Source organism: Ursus americanus, chromosome 15, assembly GCF_024610735.1.
Source record: "Ursus americanus isolate L20-20 chromosome 15, mUrsAme1.1.p, whole genome shotgun sequence".
Classification (NCBI taxonomy): domain Eukaryota; kingdom Metazoa; phylum Chordata; class Mammalia; order Carnivora; family Ursidae; genus Ursus; species Ursus americanus.
The window spans coordinates 31871931-31890923 of NC_142141.1; the positions used below are offsets into that span (position 1 = coordinate 31871931).

The 18993-nt window shown below is 39.5% G+C and overlaps 2 protein-coding genes across 5 annotated transcripts in view; both read left to right on the forward strand.

The window, feature by feature from the left end:
- PAIP1 (poly(A) binding protein interacting protein 1) overlaps positions 1–5350 on the forward strand; it is a 29432-nt gene extending 24082 nt beyond the window's left edge. For all 3 annotated transcript variants that reach the window (XM_045787392.2, XM_045787390.2, XM_045787391.2), the window contains exons 10-11: positions 1702–1795; positions 4174–5350. In XM_045787392.2, the coding sequence (XP_045643348.1) occupies positions 1702–1795; positions 4174–4267 (188 nt within the window). In that variant the 3' untranslated portion in view covers positions 4268–5350. The remainder of the gene's footprint in view (positions 1–1701; positions 1796–4173) is intronic.
- Positions 5351–5474: 124 nt separating this feature from the next.
- C15H5orf34 (chromosome 15 C5orf34 homolog) overlaps positions 5475–18993 on the forward strand; it is a 34384-nt gene continuing 20865 nt past the window's right edge. Inside the window, exons 1-4 of one of the 2 annotated variants that reach the window (XM_045787376.2) lie at positions 5475–10859; positions 15082–15315; positions 15477–15566; positions 17936–18582. In XM_045787376.2, the coding sequence (XP_045643332.2) occupies positions 15121–15315; positions 15477–15566; positions 17936–18582 (932 nt within the window). In that variant the 5' untranslated portion in view covers positions 5475–10859; positions 15082–15120. The remainder of the gene's footprint in view (positions 10860–15081; positions 15316–15476; positions 15567–17935; positions 18583–18993) is intronic. The other variant, XM_045787377.2, reaches the window with a different exon arrangement.

Sequence of the window (18993 nt, forward strand, 5' to 3'; positions counted from 1 at the left end):
CCATCCACCCATTACTCAGATGTACCTTTTGTTAACATTTATTCTATTTGCTTTATCACTTGTCCACACTGTTTTCTAAACCGTTTGAAGTTAAGTTATGTATATTGTGGCCCTTTATGACAGCTCTCATGTTTTAACTGCTTTTTTTTTGTTTTTTGTTTTTTGTTTTTTGTTTTTTCCACGAAAACTCCATATGGCTTGAGTTGTAGTAACATTTGTCCCTGCCAAGGAGCCACAGGGGTAAAATGGATTTGGAACAAGTTTTTATTTCTTGTCATAGGGGTTTTTTGTGGGTGAGTAGTAGAAATTTGAGCTGTAGGGCCATTATTACAAATTCTGTGATGAACCAGTTTCTTCAGAGTACTGTCGTTTCCACTTCAAACCCAGGAAGAGACAAGCAAGCTTCTTTGCTATCTTTCTTTGCCACCAGAGTGTTTTCCATTTTGTTTTCTCCTGGTCTGCCTTTTGCTTGACATATCCACCCTTTGAAGGGCCCGGATTTGTGTAGGGAGAGGTGGGCGTGGGCATGAATTCCATCTCCGTTTCACATGGGACCAGGACCTTGCTTTCTGACCTTCGGTGGGTTTTTAAATCCAAGCCTCTTTGTTACGGAGAGCATGTGGTCTGCCAGCCTCCTGGCTGGAGTTAGGTATGTATGATGTTCAGTTCCCTTTTTGTTTGTCATCAAGGGACTTGATTTTCTTTTTTCTGAATTCATCTGTGCATTTAAAAGAATGTTTGTCTCATCCGTTACCTTAAGTAATTGTTGCCAAATTGCCAAAATTGGATGTCAAAATATCACCAACCTTTTAGGCTGGAATTAGTTTTATAGAGACTGGCAATCTTGGGGAAAATGTGGTCTAATGTAATTATCTTGTTGAAATTTGAGGTAGCTGTTGTTCACAAGAAACCAATTTTAAGGTAACCAGTTTTAATACACACTGATCTGTTTTATTATTCAGAGATAAGTATTCCATACGGACATGCTAATCTTAAAAGATACTCAGTAACTCTGCCTAAGACAGTTGGCAGACGGAGAGCTATACGATTGCCCGTATTGCCTTGGAAGAAGCCAACCAAGGGAAAGTTCGAATAGTTGAAACATTTATCAGGTAGCTACCTTCCAGCTGTCTCCGAGGCAAGAAAAGAAAATCCCCTGTGCTCAGAACCTTTGCTAGGTTAGCTAATCTGATTGAGAAACATGGGCCAGTGGCTGTTAGCTGCTAGCTACCTAGCTCAGTTTACTTCCTCGGGAAAGAGTAAGGGCAACCAGAGGCCAGGCTATTTGATTAAAATCCTTCCTTGTGGAAGGAAGAACAGGAATATGGAAGAACATGTTCTTTCCCAACAAGTTATATAGATATATATATTTTTTTGTTTGTTTTCTGGAAAGAACCGGCAAAGCGTATAAGCAGCATACACGTTGGCTGTGACATGTGCTCTGGTCTGTCCACAATGGCCTTGATTGGCAACATATAATTAGAGGAATATTATAATTAAGATTTATGAGCATGCAAGTGGCAAAAGCAAACCAATTAGAATATAAGTTTTGTAAAAGCTATTAAATATGCAACTGGAAGCTTCCTGCTATTTAAACATTGGATCTACCTAAATAAAAACTAATATTAAAAAAGATTTTGAAGGCTAACTGGCTGTTTTATGACTTTCGTCAGCATTTAATTTTTAAAACTTTTTTTGTAGATTACCAAGAGAAATATCAAGAGTTACTTGAAAGAGAAGACTTTTTTCCAGATTATGAAGAAAATGGGACAGATTTATCAGGGGCTGGTGATCCGTAAGTTCTTTTTAGCTATTAACTTTCTTTGTGATGTTTCTGTGGCCATACTTTGTAGATGGAGTTTAGACAAAGGTGGATGAAGAATGCTCATTTTGATCTGATGGTGCTACAGTGGTGTATGTGTAGTGCTCGCTTACCAGAAATTTTCAGGAAGTCATACTAGAAAACACAAACTATGATTCTGAAAATGTATATATATCTGAAGGGGAAAAACTAAAATGTGGTATACGCAAGCACAGTTTTATGACATAGATTCAGTTCAGCTCTAATATTGTAAGATCTTAGGTAAATTCTATGCCTGTTTTTCCATCTGTAAAGTAGAAATAGTAGACCCCTCAAGTTCTTTTGAGAACTGAGTATGTATATACTTAGAACCACCTCCCGGGAGACAGTAGAAGACTCAGATCTTAGCTGTTAGAGGATGAATTAAGATTAAAGAGAACGCTGATAACTATATAACAATGTTTGGACTGATGGGAAGGTATAAGTTACAGTCGCATTCACATCTCTCAATCCCTACCTGCCATTCTTTGTAATAAAAGAAGCTTTTGCTACTCCCTTACCATCAGATTGCATTACACCAAGTCAAAGAAGAACCAAGAACTTGTGAGGTTTAGTTCCAGCTCTCTTAACGGTTTATGTGAATTTGGACCAATTACTCAGGTTTTCTTCCTTCTAAAAGTGGAGGAGGGAATAAATTAAATCTGACTTACGTCTCATCTCTCGAGTATGTTGTAGGTTAAAAAAGTGAACCACTTTTATTCTCTCTCCCATTTAGTGACATTTATAAGTCTGTTTGAGATCTAATGTTACCATATTTTTACATTCTAGTTTAATTTAAAAAAAAAAAAATGCAGGGGTGTAAGGACTCAAGCCCAGTTAAGAAAAAGGTTCAGTCCTGCTTGGTGAACCACTGGAAATTCAAGCTGTTCTTGGCACTGGATTTCAGGTTGTCCTCTGAAGTTTTGCTTGGTAAACATTACATGCTCTTGCCCTGATACACTTGTGGCTACTTCAACACACGGCCTTGTAGTGGAAATGGAGGAACAACGACAAAAAGGCCCATCAGCAGTTGATACAGTCTTGGCAAGATAGTTTGTCACACATGTAGGTGGAAAGGATTATTGCAGGGTGGGGAGACCCATCGACAGCATGTTATTGTAGAGGAAAAGTGTTGAAAAGGGAAAAGATTGGGAGTCAGATTCTGGCTGTGCCACGTATTTAACCCCAAATCTCCAGAGTATTTACGTAACCTCCTTCCAGAGTCTTTTTTATCTCTAAAATGGAGATGATAGGGGCGCCTGGCTGGTGCAGTCAGTAGAACATGTGACCCTTGATCTCAGGGTTGTGAGTTTGAGCCCCATGTTGGGCGTAGAGATTACTTAAAAAGAATGGAGGTGATAGTGGTATCCATCTTTTTAAGATGGCTATGGGTATTCAGTAAGAATATGTGTATTAAATCCTTAATGGGCTCTTTAAATTTTCTACTCATACTTAACTGTGGAAAGCTTTGTTTTTCATCATTTTAAACTAATAGTTGGAAAAATTCTGAGATAGATGATTTCAAAGGTAGCTTCTTGTTATGAAAGTGATTCCAAATAAATGGCATGTGACTAAATTGTTATTTCAGGAATACTATTTCTGATGTTAAGTAGATATAAAATAGGGCAGCAGGGTGGCTCAGTCGGTTGAGCCTCCTCCTTTGGCTCGGGTCATGATTCCCGGGTCCTGGGATCTAGCCCTGCTGAGCAAGGAGCCCAAGGGCCTGCTGCTCCCTCTCCCTCTGCCTGCCACTCTCCCTGCTTGTGCTCTCTCTGTCAAATAAATAAATAAAATCTTAAAAAAAAAATAGACATAAAACTTTACAGTATTAGAGGTAAATGGCATATCTGAAATTATGTTCTAATTATAGTGTGATTGTTAAAGTAAATTTATGAAAATAATATCACTCTTGAGCCCCCAAATTTGTATGTTGAGACTTTAAATTCACTTTTAGGTTAGGTTAAGAATTTGACATATGTCGGGTGCCTGACTGCTCAGTCAGAAGATCATGTGACTCTTGATCTTGGGGTTTTGGATTTGAACCCCACATGGGGTATAGAGATAACTTAAATTTTTTTTTAGACATATGTCTGAAAGTGTAACAGAAGCTTAATTTCAAACACAAGAGACTCAGAATCCAGTGTAAAATGTAACTCCTCAGATTAAGTGTTTGGTTGTCTGAGGACTGACATGTATTTGATTCTGGATAGTGCTTGCATTCTGTAACAGTCTAGGAAAGTTGTATCACCATACTTTCTTGTGTGGCTTAGCATCTTAGATATTTCTGAGTTGAAAAACATTAAACTTATGAATCATCTTTACTTCTTTCATAGATACTTGGATGATATTGATGATGAGATGGACCCAGAGATAGAAGAAGCTTATGAAAAGTTTTGTTTGGAATCAGAGCGTAAGCGAAAACAGTAAAGCTAAATTTCAACATATCAGTTTTATAAAGCAGTTTAGGTTATGGTGATTTAGCAGAACACAGGAAAACAGGAAAATGTGTCACACTTATACCAAATTAAGGATGTTGAGTTATGTTACTAATGTATGCAACTTTAATTTTGTTTAACACTATCTGCCAAAATAAACTTTATTCCCTATAACTTAAAATGTGTATATATATATAATAGTTTATTATGTACAGTTAATTCCACTGTTTTGGCTGCAATAAAATCGATTTTGAAATAAATGAAATGTTGAAAGTAAATTTTGCTAGTTGGTTAGAAGCTTAACCTTTAAATTCTACTTTTCTTGAGGGAAGAAGTCTTAGCCTGGAAATACATATTATTGCAAAATGTAGCATCCTTTTTTAGATGAGTAAATAGCTTTCATTTAGTTTTACGTTGTCTCAGTGAATTGGGTTCCAAATATGAATCACAATCATGAAAATCTTTAGCACTAAAGTCTTAGGATATATCATTAACAACTGATTTACATATCCAGATGCTATTTGATACCAAGGGCTTTTAAAATGTCATTAAAAAAAAAAAAAAAGACTTAAAACTCCCAACTAAACAACCAGGATTCTTCAGTTAGGTTTTATTGCAATTCTAGAATTGTTCTCCTCCCCGCCCCCCAACTTCATTACCCTAAAGCCTAGAACATTATTCTTTACTTATATGGCTTTCATTTTTATTTTGTAGCATGAGTTGCATTGACTTTTTTACTAGAAAATTTTACTAGATCTTTGTCACTCAAGTTTTCACCTGCTTTATAATTGATACACCCTGAGGATCACTTTTCTAATACTTTTACTATAATGTAGTACCACCTCAGCCCTATTTAAAAATATTTGTACCTAATGTCAAAAGCCTTTTTCCAACTAACTAAAAGTAAAACTTATGTACAAAAGGATTGCTTGTAAATATGCATGTAAATAGTTCTGTTAATAACCCACTGTTTTACATTTGGTACATCTGTGTCTGCTAATACAGTTAGCTTTCTCACTTTTCTGCTTGTTTGTTCAGTCTGGATTAAAATTAGACTTTGAAAATAAAATTTAAATAGTTTTGTTTTCCTCTAAGTTTTTGGATGTAATCCTGATATTTTAAAGAATTTCTGTTGAACTTTGTCATAAAATTGTTTGAAATCAGAAACTCTGCTAGGATAGAAGATGTCCTATTCAGTGTGTGTTAAGAATTCAGTAACAAGTCTACTTGGAAAAATTAACAAATATAAAACATGAACCTTCAGATTCCTTATTGTAAAAGGGAAGGATATGTATAATTGTGTTTTTGGAACTTGTAATAGGATTCTTTCTTTCAGAATGGCTCCTGTAATGTGGTGGATAATTACCTTAATCTGCAGTTCTCCAAAGACTGTGCTCATTGTAAATCTTGGGGGTGAAGGGAAAAGGGTGTAGGGAAGGGGCAGTACATTAGACCAGAGGCCAAGTACATGATAACTGAATATGCTTTAAACTTCTCGTGGTTGCTTTGTGAATAACCATCCAGCTTTGTCCAATAGCTCATTGTCACCAGTCGCTGCTACACTCAGCAGCTACCAACAGGGTCATTATGTGTTCCAGTTACTAGTGCTGTTTAAATAACCACCCAAATTTAGTGTCTTCAAACAATAAGCGATTTATTATGCTCATGGGTTCTGTGGTTCAGGGATTTGGACAGAGCACGGCTTTTTTTCTGTTCTGCAATGTTTGAGGCCTCAGCTGGGAAAACTAAGGACTGGAGGTGATTCGAATGGCTGGGAGCTGTAATCGTCTGGAGTCGTCTTCACTCACGTGGCTGACTGGGCCGAGATGACTTGAAGCTATCACTTGGCCAGACCCACCTACACATGACCTGTCCGTGTGGCCTGGACTTTTCACAAACATGGCAGCTGGATTTTGAGAGGGGGCATTGTGGAAGACTCAGGAAGAAGCTGAATTTTGGAAGCTGCACACAGCATTAACTTCCGTTACAGTCTTAGTTCTGAGTCACTAAAGCCATGTCAAATAGGAGGCCATCAAGAAATGTGTGGATATGTTTCAAAATTGCAATGGTATAGCCTGAAAGGAAGAGCTGGCCCTGTGGTACAATTGTTGGCCATATCTTCAACAGAAACATGGGTCCTAAGTCTTTCGTAAGGATTAATAGTATAAGTCTCCAATGAGCAAGGACACATAGGTCCTAGTGCAGGTCATAGGCTTGTGTTCTGGTAACAAAGTACAAATATTGGATTGTACAAAATCTGGCACTTATGTCATCAACTCAGACCTTCTGTCTTTATGTTGTCCGTGCCCTTCCAGCCAAAGACTACCAGGAACATACATGTCCCTGAGCAGGCTGGGCTTCCTGCTTTTGCACTATAGCAGACTACACATATGGGGAACTGTGGTGTGTGTCAGTGAAAGGGTATTAGAACTCATTATATAGGATTGGGGCTTTGGTTGTATAATTTGGGCGAGGGTCTAAGAAACTGGAGGTTCACTGTAGATTGGAAATTGTCAGAAGGGCATGATTCGGTATTCCATTAAGTCTTATCTATAGAGGAACAGATGGATCTGGAGGAAGTCCTCATTTAAGAAAAAATCAGTCACATTTAGCAAGAGATGATACATGGTATGAAAGAGTAAAAAGCTGTTCAGGCTTGAAGGACTGAAAATCAGCTCTCAATGGAAAAAGAAAAAAAAGAAGTACCCTTGCTGTTTATCTGGTTGGGGGGACAGACACAGATAAAGCCAGCTACAAAGTTAATGGGACACATTTTTCCCAAAGTCATGCACTTATAAACTGCCATCATGACCCCTTTGTATGACCACCGCTTTGTCATCTTCAGACCTGCTTTGCTATCCCACCCATCTATTCCTGGGGATACCCGATTACTAAACGGCTGTCACCGCATAACAGCACCCAGACCCTAGTCAATTCCTGCTGCTAATTCTGTTTCAGAAGCAGCATCCAACTCAGAACGGGTATCCCTTCCCTTATAATCTCAGAATCCTTCAGCAGGAATCCAAATTTTACCAAAGTGGGTGCCCTCCTCCCTCTTGAGTAGCATGCCATTCATGTTTTCTCTGGAGTTTGCTCCCTTGCTTACAAGCTGATAAGATTTTATCAGCAGGCTTTAACCTGGTGGTCTTTGGCTCACTAGACTTCAGTAGATGTAAATAATTTTAGGTCGTGTATACTAGATCATATATTGTGTCAGCCTGACAAAACCAACCCTGGATGGACCCAACACTGTTGCTTCAGCCAGGCAGCTGGAGGTCATGTTTCTGGTAGGCTTGTACCAGTGTAAACTCATAATCACCACCCAAGCTATCAGCACTGCCAATAATCCTACCATCTTTATTACCTTGCTTATTTCAAACTCTCCACTCTGTTCCTCATCCCCTAATGACTTGCTTCACAGCAGAACACGGGCAAATGTACACAAATGCGTCTGCATTCATTTCATCCCTCTTGTACGGGAAGTATCCCTCCTGTTAAAGGCCAATTATTCCACGTGTGCTTGAATCCCATCCCCTCGCTCTCTCATGAACTCTGTTGTTACTTGGTTTGTACTTTTTCTTTCTTAAATCTCTCTCCATTGGCCCTTTGCATGAGCTGTTGAGTATGTCATTCCTCTCATCAGGAGAAATCTGGCCCTCACATTTCTCTACAGTTCTGTCTCCTTCCTAGCCAGATTCTTCAAATGTCCCATATTTGTTTTCCATTTCCTTCCTATTTGCTATTCAGACCTATGGCTTCTGCTGCCACTATACACAGCACCCCTTGCTAGAGCCGCCAATGACATTTATGCCACTAAATCCAGTAGATACTTGATTCTCTAGCTTGTTCTCTAGGCAATATCTGACACTATCAAGGGACACTAAGATTGAAAACCTCTAGGCATCTGGAATAGAGTAGCCTTCTTTCTGGCTGTTCCTCAGTGTGGGATTCTTTTCCCTTAACTAATCTGTAAGTACTGGTGTTCCTCAAAGCTCAGTCAACATTTTCTTCTGATGTCACTATATCCTCGGACTATTTAATCCTCTCCTAAAGCTTCAGTTAGCAGCTATCAACACTGACTTCCAGATTTGTTTCTAATCTGTTTCTAGACCTTTGCTAATGTATCTGCACTAGGAAGACTTACAAAATTGAAGTCCTGCAATTCCTAAATTTTCTTGTGTCTGTCTGATTGATGGCACTGCCCCCATCCACTTGTTCCAACCAGAACTCACGGAACTGTTTTTAACTCCTGTTCAATCATCCCCAAGACTATTGAATTGATGTAAATATTTCTTGGAGTTGTGCTCTCCCATCCTCACTATCTAATCTTAATCTGAAATGCCATCTCTTCCATCGCGTTTTCAAGACTTCCGGGCTCCCCACGTCTGCTCTTGCATCCTACAATCCATTCTTCACTCAGACGTTCCAGGGATCTTTCTAAAGTACAAATAGCATCACAAAACCCCTTAGTAGTAGACAGTTTACAGATAGGAGGTTCTTAGTCATTAGGAAAAAGGTGGGAGCAGGGTAAGACCTAAGTTAACACTGTATAATACAAATTGATGTTACTGATCAATGAAAACAGGGCATCTGAGGATGCCTTTATTACACTTTATATAAGATGAGGTCAATTTGCTTATCAGACTTTCAAAAATGGAGATGAATTTAAGGAGTTAGATTTCTTTTTTTTTTTTTTAAAGATTTTATTTATTTATTTGACAGAGACAGCCAGTGAGAGAGGGAACACAAGCAGGGGGAGTGGGAGAGGAAGAAGCAGGCTCCCGGCGGAGGAGCCTGATGCAGGGCTCGATCCCAGAGCACCGGGATCACGCCCTGAGCCAAAGGCAGATGCTTAACGACTGAGCCATCCAGGCGCCCCAGGAGTTAGATTTCTTTCCATTCCTTGGTGCTGCCACCTTTGCTTAAAAAGCCCTTGATTATTAACAACAGCCAAATTATGCAGAGAGCCCAAATTCATCGACTGATGAATGGGATAAAGAAGATGTGGTATGTATGTACAATACAATGCTACTCAGCCATCAAAAAGAATGAAATCTTGCCATTTGCAATGATGTGGATGGAGCTTGAGTGTATTACGCTAAGTGAAATAAGTCAGAGAAAAAATTACCATATAATTTCATATGTGGAATTTAAGACAAAACATAAACATATGGGAAGTGGGAATAGAAAAAAAGAAGGGGGGAGAGAAAAAGGAGAGAGGGAAACAAGGCCTAAGAGACTCTTAAGGATAGAGAACAAATTGAGGGTTGATTGAGGTAGGTGGGTGGGGGATGGGCTAGATGGGTGATGTGTATTAAAGAGGGCACTTGTGATGAGTGCTGGGGGTTGTATATAAGTGATGAATCACTGAATCCTACTCCAAAACCAATATTGCACTGTACGTTAACTAAAATTAAACCCAAAAAAAAGCCCTTGTAATAGTTTAGCATCGCTTTTAAGATAAAGTCCATAATTCATAATATGCATAATGATCTGGCCCTTGCCTATCTCTAAGTCCCCATTCAGGCTTCTCTCTCCTAAAAGCCTCTCTCGCCTCTTTACCCATTCTTAAATCAAACCGGCCTTTTGAAGGGAGCAAGATCTTTCCTTTGGGCCTCAGGGCCTGAACACAAGCTGTTAATTCCGCTTGAAGTACTTGGCTAACACCTACTTACCCTTTGGATTTCAGTGGAAATACTTCCTCAGCCTCGGGTCTGTCCACTACATGCTCTCACAGACCTCTGTATTTTAGTTGAGGAACATTTAACCACTACTGTGATCACATTATTGTCCACTCCTTTCATTCCGGTTGATTCCCAGCCCCCATCCTCGACCCTCGGTCTCATTCCCTGCTTTATTCCCAGGGTGTCCAGCACATAGTAGGTTCCCCATAAATACGTAATAACAATAAATTTAGCAGACACGCTACTTGCTATTTTAGTAAAAAAGTGCAGATGCATAGTTGATACCAAATTAGGAAAAGAAGAGGTCTCTATCTTTGGCCAAGTTTTTGTTTGGGTTTTTTTACAGCTTTATTAAGGTATAATTGTTGTTCAGAGTATTTAAATAAGCATTACTCCACTAAAATCCACTCGTGGTTAGCTCTTGGCTGAGCTGCCTGGCAGGATGAATCACAACCATGTCGTACCGGTACTAACTCGAGTATCGGAAGTAAAAATCAAGAAGGAAGCAACCTCATTCAGGACTGGGAAAGCCCACCTCCCTTACTTCCGGTCCCGCTCTTTACTAGGAGCGAGACGGAGATTGGCTCCCGGAGCGGAGGGCGCGGACTGGGCGGGACTTCCGGTCTTTTTCGGGAGAGGAAAGACGCTTCCCCGGGTTGCGGGAAGATTTGAACTGCTGTTGAGTTCCTGTGTTTTCTTTGCGGGTTGGTAGTTGGCGCTGCCGCCTCTTTCCCGCTACCGTGACACGAAGGACGTCTCGGCCAAAACACTCTCTCTGTGGCCTTATTCCTCTACGGCTGTGATTGCTTTCTCTCATCAGAAAACATCACTTGTTGGTAATTTGTCAAATTCAAGAAATATCCCTCGAGAAGCAGTCGCGGGCAGGCTTCAAGCATTTTGGTAAATTAAAGGGGCCGTTGATGGCCTCATTTCTAAGACTGTTCATCTCGTAATTGCCGTGTGAGTCCAAGACATTGGTTGGTGTTTTGGTGAGGCTCTTTCTGTAACTAGATATTGTCATTTGGAAGAATGAGGTCCCATTGATATCAAGTACAGACTTGTGGCTTTTGATCGTTAAACACTCTGACGTAATGTACTGGGTGGTGAAAACAAGCAGGAATAAGACAGTAGAGATGAGGCTGAAATGTGAGTTGGAGCCGGATCATGTTTTTTTTTTTTTTTATAATATGCCAGGAACTTCAGATATTCCACTGTTTCTTGTGTCTGCTTGTTATTTAAATAAATAACAATTATATCTCAGTAACCTTTTTTTTTTAAATTAAAAATTTGGCCAAACATAGAGACCTTTTCCCAATTGGCAATCAGAAAATACAAGTTTTCCAACCTGTTTTTTTTTTTTTTTAGAAATAGCAAGTAGATATCTGAGATTTATATGTGTATGTGTGTGTATGCAGTATAAATACATTTATTGCTATGAATATTTATTGCTTGTGAAATGAACATATAAACAAGTGATGTAAAGTGGTTGGTATGCTCTGGATTGTGGAAAGTTACCTATAATAGCAATACTGGAAATGGAGAGGGAAGAAACTGAAGAAGGTCCCAGATAGTTGCAGAAATGGAGGGGAGAGTTGATGGACTGAAATGGAAAAGAGCCTGGTTCATAAAAGAAACCTACCAAATCAACAAGACATGTTACAGGGGTGTGGAGAGAAACAGAGTGAAAAGTCAAATATTGTTAACATTGAGATGCCAGTAACTCAAATTGTAAATTCAGGAGGAGCAGGAATTCTGAAATTCACTTACTTATTCTTTCATCATTAAATAAATATTTATAGCACCCTTATTATTTGCTAAGTAATGTTTTAAATGCCAGTGATACTACTGTGAATAAGAGAGATGAGGTCTCTGGTCTGATTGAGTTTATATCCTAGTGGAAAAAGACAAAAAGCAGGGAAATGAATAGAATCAGTTTTTATAGTGATAGATGCTATGAGTAAAAAAGATTAAATGGATAAAAAGTGATTGGGAGGGATGCCTGGGTGGCTAAGTCAGTTAAGCCTCTGCCTTCAGCTCAGATCATGATCCCAGGGTCCTTGGATCAAGTCCCGCATGGGGTTCCCTGCTGGGAGGGGAGGCTGCTTCTCCCTCTGCCTGCTGCTCCCCCTGCTTGTGCTCTCTCTCTCTCTGACAAGTAAATAAAATCTTAAAAAAAAAAAAAAAAAAAAAAAAGAGTGATTGGGAGATGGTTGGGAAAACTTTAATTGAGATGATCAAGTTAGGCCTTTGAGGAAATGATACTTAAGTTTTAAAGACAAAGAGCCAGCCATGTGATAAGCCAGGGAAAGGACATGCTAGGCAGGAAGAACAGTACACAGTTTCTGAGATAGGAAACAGCTTGTTTTAAAAACATTTAAAAGGCCACTGTATCTAAAGTGTCCTGAAAAAAGAGAAGAGAGTTAGGAGATGATATTTGGAGAAGAAGATGAGGCCAGATTTTGTGGCTGTTATAGGTCATGACTAGGAATTTTATCTAAGTGCAAAATGGTATTGTGAGCCAGGATGCTACGATAGATCTCATTTTTATTTTAAAAGATCCCTCTGGCTACTGTATGTAGACTGGACTTGAGGGAGTTAAGAGTGAAAGTGAAATTAGGAGATGTTACAGAAGTCTGCTTTGGTGGGAGTGATGATGTTCCATTTTAGTCATGTTGATTGAATTTGATTTATCTGTGGGACAAGGACATGAAGAGAGGTCTAGCAGGCAGCTTGAAGTTCTGGGGAGAGGTCAGGTGGATTTGGAAGTTTTCTAGAGAGGGGAAATCAATAAAATTGTGTTACTCCTCAGGAGAGACCATATGGTGTAATGTGTACTTTTATTCTGACATATTTTACAAAAGATTGTAGGCCAGTCATATGTAGTTAATTACATACATTGAAAGGGGGTAAGATCTTTTTAAAAAGCAAGGGTGGGCATAAAAGCGACCTGAGTGGTTATAGTAGGAAGAGATGAAATGGGAGTAAATTCAGGTCTTAAATCCTTGATTTAAGAGAATGGTGAAAGGAATTATTAAACTAAAAACAGAGGTAGGTGTCCCTGGCTGGCTTGGTCGGTAGAGCATGTGACTCCTAATCTCAGGATCATGAGTTAAAGTCCCCACGTTGGGTGTGGAGTCTACTTAAAATTTAAAAAAATAAAATAAAATAAAAACAGAGGTAGATGTAGTGGGAGAAATGGCACTCGCTCATTTTTTAAAAAAATGAAAGGCAGAGGAGAAGAGAGTTTGGTGCAGGGAAGGTAGACAACACTATCACAGAGTAAGCAGTTTAGTGGGATGAAGACTGAATTTACTGGGTGTAGGAAGACATTGGTGACCATTGTGAAACAATTTCAGTAGAAATGTGGAGGAAAGCTGGATTGCAATGGATTGAAGATGGTGAGAAAGACAATGAGTGGATATTATACTTGAGAATTTTTTTGGTAGGCAAAAAGGGTAAACTGGGGAAAGTTACTTTTTTCTGTCAGGTGAAAGTTGATCACCTGAGTAGTAGGAGATACTGTCTTAGAAGAGGATGGGTTAGTGTTTAGAAAGTCTTAAAAAGGATGATGTCCTAGGAGCACCTGGGTGGCTCAGTCGGTAGAGCTTCCAACTCTTGGTTTCGGCTCAGGTCGTGATCTTAGGGTGGTAAGATGGAGCCCTGCGTTGGGCTCCACGCTCAGAGGGGAGTCTGCTTGAAGATTCTCTTCCTTTCCCCTTCCCTCCCCTCCCTCTCCCTCCCTCTCGCTCTCTCTAATAAATGAGTAAATCTTAAAAAACAAAGAAGGATAGTGTTCTAGAGGGAGATGGGCAAGTGTCAGAGAGGATGGCAATGGTGTTAGAAAGGAATCATAGGATTTACTGAGCTCTGGGATACCTGGGTGGCTCATGGGACGCCTGGGTGCCTCAGTCAGTTAAGCATCTGCCTTCAGCTCAGGTCACGATTCCAGTGCCCTGGGATCAAGTCCCGAATTGGGCTCCTTGCTCAGCAGGAAGACTGATTCTCCCCCTGCCTCCTTCTCCCTCTGTTGCTCCCCCTGCTTGTTGTGCTCGCTCTCTCTCTCTCTCTCTCTCTCTGACAAATAAATAAATAAATTCTTAAAAAAAAAAAAAAGATTTCTTGGGCTCCTACAAAGCGACATTGCAATTCTAGCACTGGCATATGTGTTGTCTGGTTCAGTTCATATTAACAATCTCGCTAATATGCCCCATTTTACAAATAAGGAAACAAACAGCCTGAGGCATTTAGCTAGTAAATGGTGGAGTATGAATGGAACCCAACCCTCTAATTCCCCTTCTATCAACCCAGGGTGATGGAAAGCATAGGTGATGACAATCATTTTAGAGGTAGGGAAGGGGAAATTGAATTCAGTGAAATAAGAGTGAGTCTAAGACACTAGAAGATTGATTAGCTTGCTCAGTAGTGACATGGAACTACTTCCTTAATGTCACACTAAGAACAAAAATCCAGGTATTGGGATTTCTTTTTCAGTATTCTTTTTTCGTAGGCCTAATAGTTACTTTTGGCCTGCCTTTTGCATATATTACAAATGATTTGCTGTATAATTTACAGAAATTAAACTTCAGGAGAACTAAAGCTATTGAAATTATTAAGGCAATTATAACTTGGTGGGCTTTCTTCTCCCTCTAGGCTACCTTCCCACATTAGAGTAAAGCACTAGGGGTTAATCCGGCATTCTGTGTAGGTTCTTAATTTCAGATCATTTAAAAGTATGTAGTAAAATAATCAGTTCTTAACATTTATTTATTTCACTTCTTAATTTTTTTTTTATTTTAGAGAGAAAGAGAGAGAGCACGGAGGGGGGAGGAACAGAGGGGGAGGAAGGGGGGAAGAATCTCAAGCAGATTCTGGGCTCAGTGTGGAGCCAGATGTGGGGCTCGATCTCACAACCCTGAGATCACGACCTGAGCCAGAACCAAGAGTTGGACGCTTAACCAACTGAGCCACCCAGGTGCCCCATTAATCACTTTTCCTCCAACAAAAATAAATGCAAGGGAAATACATTTTGCTTAATGTTCTTAGAAAATGCATCCATTTTTTATGATAGAACTTTGTACATTAAAAGAACTATTTGTGTTACCCTATTTCCTATTTCCTTCAGTCTTCACCTTGGAAGGACTTTTTATCCATAGTCCTAGTAATGGCAGCTGAAGTGCGAATGGTACTTTATGAAGATGATTCAGTGCAAGTGCAATATGTGGATGGTTCCAGACTGCAGCTTTCTCCGTGTGGCTCTGAATTTTTATTTGAAAAGGCACCTCCTGTTTCAGCGCATCCTTTAGAACAGCCAGAAAGACTTCGTCAAAGGACACACTTCGTTATTAGCACTTACCGAGTAAGTAAAGATGACACAAGACCAACTCTTTCTGATACCAGAATATTGTTGAGGTAGTCAGAATATGGAAGGTAATTAGTATTCCAGATTACCGTCACTCTAAATTGATTTTCAAATTGTTTTACATTTTTTAAGTTAACATTTTGTATTTCTTTTCATAGGAGCAACTACAGCGGGCCCTAGATTTTCGAAATTCTTTTGCTGTTTGCCCTTTTTTATCTGAAAGCATCATACCTTCTAAAAGAAGAAAGGTAATTTTTTAAAGCTTTTTTTAGAAGTAATATTTGAGGACAAGTAATTAGAAACAGGTAGTTTCATCTTTAATCTTTTTCTTCATGACATTTGGGAATACACACATTGCTGTAGAATGCATAGGCTTTTATCTTTCACCAGATTAGGGTGTTCTGGTATCTTATAATTGATTGAGACCCAGAAGGTACATAGTTCATCTTCCTGCCTTTTTCTTTGTAGCCAAAGATTCTACTCAGAATTTTTCTGACTGATGACTTTTTGATTCTCAGAGGTATTCAAAATTAAGAAATTATGTGGCCATTTTTAGTAGTTTTCATGCAGTTCATGTGTAGTAGAGATGTGTAATTACTGATAGGTATACACATTTTATTTTTTTGCTTATATTCTATTTTGGACTTTTATGAATAATAATGATAACTATCATTTATTGAGGATTTACTATGTGCCAAGAACTAGGAAGGATATTAAAAATTTTTAATAACACTAGTCAGTATGGCATGAGTTCCTGATAATCAAAATGGATGTCCAGCCAGTCAGAACAGGTATATTTAGCCCCTTTTTACAGGTGAGGGAACTAAATCTCAGAGAGTTTACCTAACCTTGTTGGTGGACATTTTCTAAAAGGCAGTCAGGATTTGAACCCCATCTCTCTGACTCTGAAGACTGTCTTTTAACCACTTTCTGCTACCATTATGATGGCAAAAGAGCCAAGAAAAATTGTAAGCTGTGACTTAGTCTATAAGGGTATTTTTCCACTATCTTTTGAATAACTTTATTCATTGAAACTGCATAATTTGCTGCTGATGCTGTAGTAGGATTATCACATAATCTAATTCTAGAAGGGAGAACTTTTTTTTTTTTTTTAAAGATTCAATTATTTGAGAGAGAGAGTGAGAGAGAGAAAGCACAAGTGAGGGGAGGGGCAGAGGAAGAGGAAGAAGTAGATTCCCCACTGAGCAGGGAGCCCAGCGTGGAGCTTGATCCCAGAACCCTGGGATCATGGCCTGAGCCATGGCTCACCGACTGAGCCACCCAGGCACCCTGAAGAGAGAACTCTCTTAACTGACCAGCCTTACAAGCCAGCTTTGCCACTAACATCTATACACATAAATAGCACTGTAAGATTAAGAGGCTTTCTTGACACTAGTTTTTGTAAATTTAAGGTTTTATATAAATGGAAACTAAAATGTTTAACTGTTGGCAAGATTAATTGATTAAAAAACTGTTAAAAAAAAAGACTGTTACATGACACCTACTGTTTTTATCTTACATGATGAGATGCAGTGGGCACTGGCACCTGTCGGGAGTCCGTTTGCTGTTGGTCAGGATCAGTTTACCTTTGAGTAATCCAGTTTGTTTTGTTTTGTTTTTTTAGATTCATTTATGTATTTGAGAGCATGCACACAAGTGGGGGAGGGGCAGAGGGAGAGAACCCCAAGCAGACTCCCCAGTGAGTGCAGAGCCCAACACAGGGCTTGATCTCAGGACACATGACATGATGACCTGAGCCAAAACCAAAAGTCCAACGCTCAACTGACTGAGCCACCCAGGCGCCACTAGTAATTCAGTTTTTAAAAATGTTGCCCTTTAAGCTCCTTGGGATTTATTTTAGTGTATGGTATGCCAGGTGCTACTTAGGATAGGTACTTTATACATGTTATCTTATTTAGTCTATTTGATAGCCCTTTGAGATAGTGTTTCCCACATGCTATTTGGTAATTTCAGGACCATTTATTAAGTCATTCTCCCCTTCTCTCCTTGTTTTGAAAAGTTTATGTTATCCCATGTGACATCTTAAGATATGGTTGATTCTGTTTCCTTATTATCTGAGTTGCTCTGTCAATGATTTGTATACTAGTTCCATACCCTTTAAGTTGTGATTGCTTTTAATATAGCACATTGTGGTGTTGTTTGTACATTGTAGTGCTGGTCTCCCCTCGTTAGTATTCTTTTTCAGGGTAGACTTTTCGGAAGGGCTGAAAATCTATCTCTGATTCATTGTACCTTTTTTTTTTTTTTTTTTTTTAGTGGGCAGCAAAGCAAGGTTTATTGATCAGGATACATTTTAAACAAAAATATGTCTAACACTAAATATAGCCTGGATCTTTTTTTCTTTTTCTTCTCTTTCATTTTTTATCTGTGTTTGGGTTTGTTTTACATCTCTCTAAGAGAGGTAATCTTAACAACATCAGATATTCTGTGGAAAAATACATACAGGCCGACACCTTTCTCCATTTTTCATTCTCTCGGTAGTAAAACACAAACCCAACTTTAAGAGAGTTCTTACACAGTTTGTAAGCATCAAATGTATGGCAACATTGGACTGCTGATAAAATACTCCCCATCTCTCTTTCTCCCCTTCACTCAGCGTATCTTCGTTGACTTCTCAGAAGCGAGATGGCCCAGTCCTGACACTGATGATGGTGTGATTTGTACGCAGAGTGGCAGCGTGAAGATAGCCTCGTTAGATGGGCACGCATACCTTTGCCTGCCGAGATCACAGCATGAATTTACAGTACATTTTTTGTGTAAAGTAAGCCAGAAGCCAGACTCGTCTATAGTATTGTCGGAAAAGAAGAATCAAGCCAGAAAGGCCAAACTAGTTGAAAAAGCAGGCAAAATCTGTACATACGGAAGTTTATCAAGACAGAGACTGAAGAATAAAGAAAATGAACTTTACTGTCAGATCACGAAATCCAAGGAATCTTTGGAGAAGAAGAGCTGTGTGGATGGAGCTGAAGGGGAGGAGGAGCCGCCTCCTCCTGGTACAGGACACACATGTGTATACACGTGGGTGAAACAGCGCTGGCCTGTGGCCTCCTGTCCAGAGGAATGGAAATATCCTTTGTCTTTAGCACGTCTTTTTCATAATAAAATCAGCAGTGTGTCTAGAATTGATGCAGACACCACCCAGAGTAGAACGTTAACTTCCGAGATTTCAGAGGAAAGAGGAAAAGAGGTTTCTGTTCTTCCCAGGGCCCTGCTGCTCAGCTGTCCTGTCCCCCACCTGCACAGGTAATGGAAGAATGGCTTCTTTGTCATAAAGCTCTTGTCAGAGCCAGTGCTTAACTAAAGATAATTTTTCTTTTGTAGTCATCTGCTACCATTCATAAGGAAAGTTCAGTGATCCAAAACTTTGCCAATAACCGATAGTAAATCATTTCCCTAGCCAACGGGTTGCTTATGTTTCTTACTCTGTGCCCGTGCCCCGAGTGTTTATGGAAGGCTGACTATACAGTACATACTTTGTAAAGCACGGAGACTATAGAGATGACCGAGACAGAGTCCCTACTTTCTAGGAGCTTAGACTCTATGAAGGTCACTGTCACTGAAAAGATTATTAAAGTGTGCTAAATGATGGCACAGGGCTGTGGTGGTGAGCCCAGAGGAATATCAGCTGCCACTCGGTGCAGTCCATTACATTGG